At 41.6% G+C, this 8885-nt stretch overlaps 1 protein-coding gene across 1 annotated transcript in view; it reads right to left on the bottom strand.

Moving 5' to 3' along the window:
• Window positions 1-4003: 4003 nt before the first annotated feature.
• opn5 (opsin 5) overlaps window positions 4004-8885 on the bottom strand; it is a 37819-nt gene continuing 32937 nt past the window's right edge. The window contains exons 4-6 of the mRNA XM_022737946.1: window positions 6242-6576; window positions 5897-6141; window positions 4004-4070 (exon numbers count right to left, since the gene is read on the bottom strand). Of these exons, the coding sequence (XP_022593667.1) occupies window positions 4004-4070; window positions 5897-6141; window positions 6242-6576 (647 nt within the window). The remainder of the gene's footprint in view (window positions 4071-5896; window positions 6142-6241; window positions 6577-8885) is intronic.

The raw sequence follows: 8885 nt of genomic DNA on the forward strand, positions 1-8885 counted from the left end.
GCAGACACACATGGGAAAACAAAAGAGGAACAACGTGGCATGTTTACAAAAGGCACAGCGAGACAATGACATACAACTTTCAGCAGCAAAAGGAGCATCGCTGCACTAGAAAAGGTCCCATATTACCAGAGAATTCAACGAAACTGCAGCCATTTGTTGAAGTAATGTTGTACAGGAGGGTTTATTGGCCACATGTTCTGAGAATCAGCCAAATAGCCATATGAATAAAATTCAGAGTAAAGATCTGCACTTTGCTGCCGTCTTTTACTGTAACTATGACTGATTGCTTTGACATTGTCTAGTGCAGTATTTGAGGTAGGTCCAAATATAATGATGAAAGTAGAATTATCTTCTCCATTGGTATAGATTGTCTAATCACCCAACACAATTTCAAAAAATTACATTTGTTTTACCGAAAGTAAAGTGACAACTTTCAAATCCAATGGCCATAGACATCATGTCCATACTGGAGTATTCTGAACTTCAGGATTTGATGTCCATTGCCGACATTCAGTGACACTGGAGGAAGCATTGGTCCCTTTATGTAGCGATTGGGATTGTAGGGGTGCGGATGGTCTAGGCGGTGGTAGGTTGAATTTGCGGAGCAGCTGACATTAGTGAATGAGTGTTCATGAACTTGCAGAGTTCTTCATCATTCAGAGGGCTTCATCTAGAACCAGTTCTCATCCTACCAGGTGTGACTGCAGGAACCTGTATTGCAGAACTTGACGTGGAAAGGTTCAGGGTCCTCAGGTCCTCACCTGACATACGCATGACATTTACATGCTGAAATAACTCAGGCTTGATCATTACAACCCAACCTTTGCATGAGCCTTGTGTCACGAAAGGATCCTTCCCCTTATTTTAACTTACTCCCTGCCACCCACTGGATGACACTGAAAAGCTTGATCGAGTACCTTCAACAATTTATGAATGATGGCGTGAAGGTGCAAGCGAAAGACGTGCACAATCTTCAGTAAGTGATTTTTTTTTTTTTTTTAAATATTGCTCATGTTCATTTTAGATATGTGTATTCATGAACATTAAAAAGAACATTTTTATGAATGAGAACCCAGGTGTGTTTAAAAGGGAAGACGTTAAACCAAGTAAGTATTGAATTTAAAGGAAAAGATGTTCTGGGATACATCTACACAGTTAGGTGGAGATAAGTCTGGCCATGGGAGACTACGATACATCTAACTGTTTAGACAAGACTTTCAATTTTCAAGCACTAAGACCTGCAATGCAAGGGTCATGCAATAGAAGGGGTCAGCGGGCCACGTTACAGTAGCTAGATTAGCAAGCTTGATTACTTGTGCAGAGGAAGGTAACGCTGAGCGCAACAGTCCTTGTAAACCAAGAAAAAGTCCATAAAGCAAAAACACAATAAAGCTGATTTGTTTTTGTATTGTTTGACCGCTTCTACGTCGCAATATTGGCCATCCAGCTGTAGACATGCTAGCAGTTTAGCTCGCTAATGTTAGTTCTAGCTTCGTTGTCCCAAATTGGTCACAGGAAACTTGTCTTGCAGGTCGTAACAGACTGTCACTCTCATGTATCTCCAAAAGCCTTAGTTATGGAGCTGGAGCTAGGAGGCGAGTTAACATTAGCATTGCTTTACATCTCTGGAGACAGCTCTTGGTGAGTAAAAGAATGAAGGTTGATGCTGAATTCACAACGTTTCTTCCACACTGGTAAGTAAACAGCTGTTCATGCTAACGTTAGCTATGTAGCAATAGCAAAACTTAGAAATAGCTGCTTTAAAAAAGCAAGATACAATGTGTTAATTAAAAAAAATTAAAATTGAACATTGTTAGGCTAGCTGCTTCCAGTCTTTATGCTAAGCTAAGCTAATTGCCTCCTTGTCTACCTTCTACCTTCATAAAAAAACATTAGTGGTATCCGTCTTCTCCTCTAACTCTTGGCATTAAACAAAATAAGTGCATTTCCCAAAGTTATTTCTTTAATGCATCATGGAAAAATAAATGCTGTTATTTCTGGCTGTGGCAAAAAAAAAAAAAAAACACAAGAAAGTGTGAACAGATAGATTAAAAACGGCTCCTGAATCGACCATAAATGTTCTCGTGTCAATTTTGTTTTCTGATAGAAGAACATAAAAGTCTGGAGTTGTTTCTTTGAATGAATATTGTATGTCCATCCACTTCTCTGCAAAACTCCACAACATATACTATACATGTGTAACACCAAACTCTTGTCAGTGCATAATGAACTGTTTTGCAAGTAAAGTGCACTCATCCTGTGTGTGTGTGTGTGTGTGTGTGTGTTTCCTCGTTAAGCATTAAGCCTTAAGCATTGAGCCATTTAGCTCACTCGTGAACACTCATCTCAGGAATAAAAAAGCTTTTGATGAGTTCTGCAAAAATACCCTGGAAAAGCAATATCAAAGTCTTGGTTTCACTGATTTCACTCACAAAATGTCTCCTTGTGTGCAGTTTAACATCTGATGAGAACATAAGCTGAAGAGATTCAGTGTCCTCTGAAATACATGCACCGAACACTTTATTTAGAACACCAAACTAATACTGGGTAGTTCCTCCCTCGTTGCCCTCATAACAGCCTCAGTTCTTCGTGTCGTGGATGCCACAACATGTCGAGATTGTTCTGCATGTTGACGTGACCGCATCGCATCATTTCTGCAGATTTGTCAGTTGCACAATCTCCTGTTCTAGCAGATCCCAAAGATGTGGTGACAGGGGAGACCAGTGAAGTTCACTGAGCTCACTGTCGTGTTCATGGAACCAGTTTGAGACGAGCATTATCCTGCTGGAAGTAGCCATTAGTAGACGGTGAACTGTGGCCATGAAGGGATGAACATGGTCGGCAACAGTACTCAGACAGTGGCATTCAAACCATGATTGATTGGTTTTAAGTTTCCGGGCTGTTGACACAAGTCAGGTTGGGTCCAAGGATTCATCTGCTGCCTCAGCAGAAATCCAGATCCATCAGACCAGTCTAGGTTTTCCAGTCTTCACCCGTCCAGCGTTGGTGAGACTGTGTCCACCGCAGCCTCAAATTTCTGTTGTTGGTGACAGGAGTGAAATCTGACGTGGCCCTCTGATGTTGGAGTCCATCAATCCCCAAGGTTCGACATGGTTGAACCGAGTGGTTATCTGCTGTAGCCTTTCTGTCAGGTCCAACCAGTCTGACGTCTCTCATCGACAAGGTTCCTGTCCACAGAGCTGCTGCTCACTGGATGTTTTGTTGTTTCATGCATCACACTGCTGCCACATGATTGGCTGATTGTATAATTGCACGACTAAGCAGGTGCACAGGTGTTCCTGATAAAGTGCTTGATGAGTGTAGTCAGTATACAAGCCTCAGGTGTGGGAGTAGCTACAGTAAAAATACAACTTTGTGCTTGAGGATTACACCCAAACCAGATTTGAAGATGGCTCACATATTGTTGTTGTTTTTGTTTGTTTTTTTTAAATTTGCAGTTGAACTTTAAAGACAATAATTTTAATAAATAAAATTCTTATAGCATATTCACTCTTTTGCGAGTTATAGCTCCAGATTTCACATGAATCTTCTTAAGTTTTCAAACCTGAGTCGAGCCACATACTGTAGTCACAACAGTGCAGTCAGTCGCCCCGGTGACACGCGTCTTTTTGTTTTGTTTGTTTGTTTTTGTTTTTCAAAGCATGACAGACAGTGTGTCTGCGATACTGAAAAATGAAAGTCAAGAAGTCCACACAACATGTCACTTGAAAGTCATAACCACTGTACAAATAACGTAAAAACTCCACAGATTGAGGAAAAACCTTGTGGGAAAGATGTGGGGGAAGAGCAGCACGAAACTCCAGCTTGGGTGTAAAAACAAGCAGCGAGACTGACGGTGAGCAGTTGATGGTGTCATAGCAGATGACAGGCAGCGTGTGACTGGGAAAGTGCAGGGCACGGGGGTCACGGAACATGGCAAACTGTCCAAAGTAAAATAGGTAAGAAGGGAGGGGGGGGGGTCACACAGTCTAAAGTGTCTGTCTCACATTTCGATGTGAGCGTCTTTGGCTGGTGGTGTGTCCTTTAACGCGCCAGAGATGGTGTAGAACCTGCAGGGACACGAAAACAGGAGAGAACGCAGGTATCAGTGTTTGTTTGTTTTAAAGACCCCTCTCTGATGTTTCCTCCTCTTCATCTTTCACCTGTCAACCTGGAGCAAGCAGGTGGTGGGCGGGGCATAAGGTCTGATCCAGGATTTCTCAATGAGGTAAGTAAGTAAGAGTAAGTAAGAGTAGATGAGCTTCACTTTTTATGTGTGAAAACCATGTGAAAGAAAATATTAATCACAGCAGAGTATTTTTACAGAGTTTAAAACATGTCTGGACGGGAACATAAAACTGTGCAAATTTACCTCTAACCATTTACTTCTAACTTTTATAAGTTAAAGAACAGAAAACTAAGTGTAACAAATATAAGTAAACACACACATGGACATGACACGAGCTGAAATCACTCCCTGCACTTGAGTCGATGGTGAAGTTACTAACAATAAAAAACAGAGCTTTCTGTCAGACGCCCTTGAGAAACAGTTGAAGTGCAGTTTACAATTAAAAAGCACTGAAAGGTGTTTCAGTTCACGACAACAACAGACGATTAGAACTCCTGCACTGCCCACAATCTTACTGCACATATTGTTGTATTTCTCATTTATTGTGCGGATATGCCTAAATGTGATGTTTTACATAATTTAAAACTGTTTATGTCTACAGTTATAAAAAAAACTATGATAGTAGGACATTATGAACCTTATATGTCAAAAAAATTACTTCAACTGTAAAATGACAAGAAAAAAAAAGGCAGTTTTATAGATTTTGTTTTCCAATTTCCATTTGAGCACTATGTTTCAAGTTTTGGCCCTGTAGTTCCCATCATGCTCAGGGTGATGGAAACCGGAGGCAAAGTGATATCATGTAAGCCGACAGCACACAAAAAAAACTTTTTACCATGCACAATAATTACAAAAGGATTATTACAATAAACTAGTTGCCAAACAATGAACCCCGGGGTATTCAGCGGTTTCCTGCTTGCGTAATGATACGGAGAGGTGAAATAAGGGTTAACTAAATAAATTCTTTAATTAAAATTCAGTCAGAGACCTTTTTTATTTATCAACTAATCATTTATAGTAAATTATTATAATACTGCAGATTTGGTGGAAAAGGCATTACTGTTCAAAGAAGCTTAAAAAAAAATCTTTGAGGCAACAAGGATTCTGCAGAGAGAACTAATCCCTACTTAATAAACATAAAGAAATATGAACGGAAACATAACAACAAGAATGTCACGGTTCAGCGGTTTCTGCATCCAAATGCAGACACACACACAAAGGCAGGTAGACGCAGCGCAGTGTAATACCTGAAGGAAAACAGGCGGAGGGGTGGATAAACAGGAGTTCAGTTAGATATGCAAGCAGGAAACTAAAAGCAGGAGATCGGCACTGAGGTAGCAAGACACAGCGTGATCCTCAGGAACATGAACAGGAACAAAAACAAAAAAATTCAAATGGTATCAGTTGTAAACACGAGGGAATACGGACAAACTGACAAAGAATGAGGAAAACACAGAGATTTAAATACAGGAAGGGAGGCTGGGGTAATTGGGAACGGCTGAAACATAGACTAGAAGACCTGAGGTAAAACAACCATTCAAGCGGGAGATTGGGACAATTGCAAAAGCTTGGCATACAGCAAGGAGATACAGCATGGACATGAGCCTATTAGCAGAGTAATGGTGTGAAGTGTCAGGTTATAATGTCCATAACATCAATTATGTATCTAGTCAGCTGATAGCCACACAGCAGCGAGTGAGCCAGTGATTAGCCAGCGAATGCAAGTGCAACTAAATCAGCAATAAAGTCAAGAAAAATCTGTTTTACCTCGACTTTCTAAAATGACTGCGTTTCTTCAGGGCCTTAAAACAGGAGGATTTCGCACAGGAGTTTTTCAGGTCCACGACCTGGTAGATGATGGGGTTGTACATGGCTGAGGACTTGGCCAGCAAGGTGGGGATGACAGACACAGGAATGGGCACCGAGTCTGGCTCACCAAACGCTGACACCACTGACACCACTGCATAAGGGATCCAGGCTATCAGGAAGCCTGCACAGATCAGCATCGCCACCTGGGAGAGGACACAAAGCAATATTTAAATCATGTCATGTCCTCTTTCCTCTACTTCCTCTCTGTAGCAGTGTTCAGTGTTCCTCCAAACCCTCACCCACCTTTGTGAGTTTCATCTCAAGGTTGTGGTTGTTTTTGATACGGGCGTCGAAGTGCGAGATCTCCTTTGCCGAAGACTTGACCTTGACGATGATCATGACGTAGGAGAAGACGATAATGCCAGTGGGGAGGATGAGACAGAAGAAGAGGATGGCCATGACGAAGCTCTGGCCGGACACAGAGGCCTGGGCCAGCCACCAGTCCAGTGTGCAGGAAGTCCCGAAGGGCTCGGGGGCGTAGTTCCCCCAGCCGATCAGGGGCATGGTGGCCCAGAAGGCTGCATACACCCACACAAACACCAGGCACAGGAAGGCATGGTGGCGTTTTAGCCATGTGCCTGGGAGTGAAAGAAAAGAGAAGTAGAATGATGGATGGCTTAGTGGTGAGATAGATAATTAAAAAACCTATTTTTAAACTGTCACACTCCAACCTTATCTTCTCACTCTGACCTCTGGTGCGTTGTGTGGATCATGTAAATTAATCTGGCATAGCTTTAAGATGTGTGTCCCTGCTTCTTTGCTGTGCAGCTGTGTGAGATGTGTGTTTCAACTACAAATGATTTCACTAAACCAGTTAGGGGTTGGTAATTGCTCACCTTTGAGCAAGAGACAAGTTTGTTGTTAAAGGAGATCTTTCTGCTATCGCTACATAGCTATCGTTAGCGTTAGCATTGACAGCGGTTTAATTAGCCTACTAGTCCAGAAGAAATGTTGCAAGTTCAAACTTAATTTATTTAATCTCCAGTGGTGGAAAGAAACGCCAACTCTTGTTTTGCTTATTCTATCACTTCTTTTCTTCTACTGAAGTTAGCATGCCATTCAAACCCTTTCGTCACTTTTCCGATACTGAGTCACTGTAGCATCAAGGCTGCCTGAAGAAGTTGCGCTGCTCGGAGGACGTATTATAACTTCTTGTCTTGTAAACACAAGACTGGTAAATAAACAGCTGTTAATGCTATATGGTGGCCATGTAGCAATAGCAGAACTGGATGGATAATAATAATAATAAAAGAGATACTGACGTACCGTATCTGAGATGGCAGATTTTGAGGTACCGGTCCAGGCTGACCATGGTCATCGTGATGAGGCTCCCGCAACCAAAGAAGAAGCCGGCCCAGCCGTGAGAACGGCAGCCCTCCCAGCCGAACAACCAGCGTGGGAGAAACTAGACACTATGAAAAAGGGCTTCCCTGTCACTGCAAGGACAGAGAAAGGGAAAGATGGAAAGAGGAGGAGAAGGAAGATAAAAGAACAGGATGTATGAAATAAAAATTGGAAGAAGAAGATGGGAGGAGAATGAAGAGAAAGAGAATGGAGGCAGAAACGTAAAGAGAGGAAGGAGAATGGGGTAAAAATATATATTAGTATCAAATTCTTTAGGTTAAAGTTTCACTGAAAAGTTTGATTTTAATCATGAAAACGCTGTGACAGAAAATACACGTGACTTTTAATGTAAACCAATGATTTATTAAATAACAACCCAACTTTAACTTTTCAATGAACAATAATTATTGATTGATGAACTCGTAAACTAATGGCTTTATACAAAGACAACATATTTCTCCACACAACAATCACACACAGGAATTATTTGTTAGATACTCTATGTGACATTTATAAAAATATACATGATTACACTGCTTCAAACCCTAAACTGAATATTCATTAATACAGGCTCGAGTGCTATAAATTGAGCCCCAGTGTGTCAGTATGACTTAAAAGTTAAACTTGCTGGCCCTGCCGTGGGCTACATAAAATCAAATAGGCAGAAAAATCCCAGTCAATATCTTGTAGGTCTGGTGACAAAAGCTCCTTTCTCCTTTGCCAGTGTTTTAGATTCAAAGGATAAAAAGCATTAATACATGTGACAACTCTTGTGACAACTTAAAGAGTAACTCATTAATGAGCAGTGCAAAGGGGAGTAACGACAGAGAGGGGAAGGAATCCTCATTGTAGATATAAACACAAAGGATGTAGTAGTAATTCCTGTAGTAAAGCTTCCTTGAACGCTCTTGGCCCTAAAAGTGTGAATGCAATGTGAGTCGTATCCTTTAAGGTGGGAATATCCTCCACACACACAAGGGTAATGCTCCAGTGTACTCCTTAGTGCAGCAAATCACAGTGTGTGTGTGTGGACGTGTGTGTCAGATGTGTGTTCTTCCTGAAGAGTTGGACGGGCCAAGAGCTGTGCGAATGTGTGCGTAATGCACACAGAGCAGACGCAGAGCATGTGTCAGCAAACCGAGGCATAAAAGGATAAACATCAAAACTCTCGAGGCAAGGCTGCAGAGACATGATCAGCCAATGTTTTCTCGGAATCACTGAAAACCAGCGGGCATGTACACACTTGCACATGGTCGCTCACATGTTCGAAGGCTAAACAGCAATATTCACGACAATAACCACAACAGACTCTGCCCTTTGGCTGGTGTAGCCTGGTACCAGCAACCATCACTGTTATTTGTCTTCCTTTTCATGTGGAACCATGTTACTCTGTAGGTATGGAGTTGACATGATGATGAAGTAACCCTCCAGCAAAACATACACAGAATTCATTTGGAGTGGAGGATTTTTACATGCTCCACCCCCACTTCACATTAGGATTGGGCAAGTTTTTATATCTCGATACTGTCCGAATATCGCAATA

This window comes from Seriola dumerili, unplaced genomic scaffold, assembly GCF_002260705.1.
Source record: "Seriola dumerili isolate Sdu_G_001 unplaced genomic scaffold, Sdu_1.0 BDQW01000025.1, whole genome shotgun sequence".
Classification (NCBI taxonomy): Eukaryota; Metazoa; Chordata; class Actinopteri; order Carangiformes; family Carangidae; genus Seriola; species Seriola dumerili.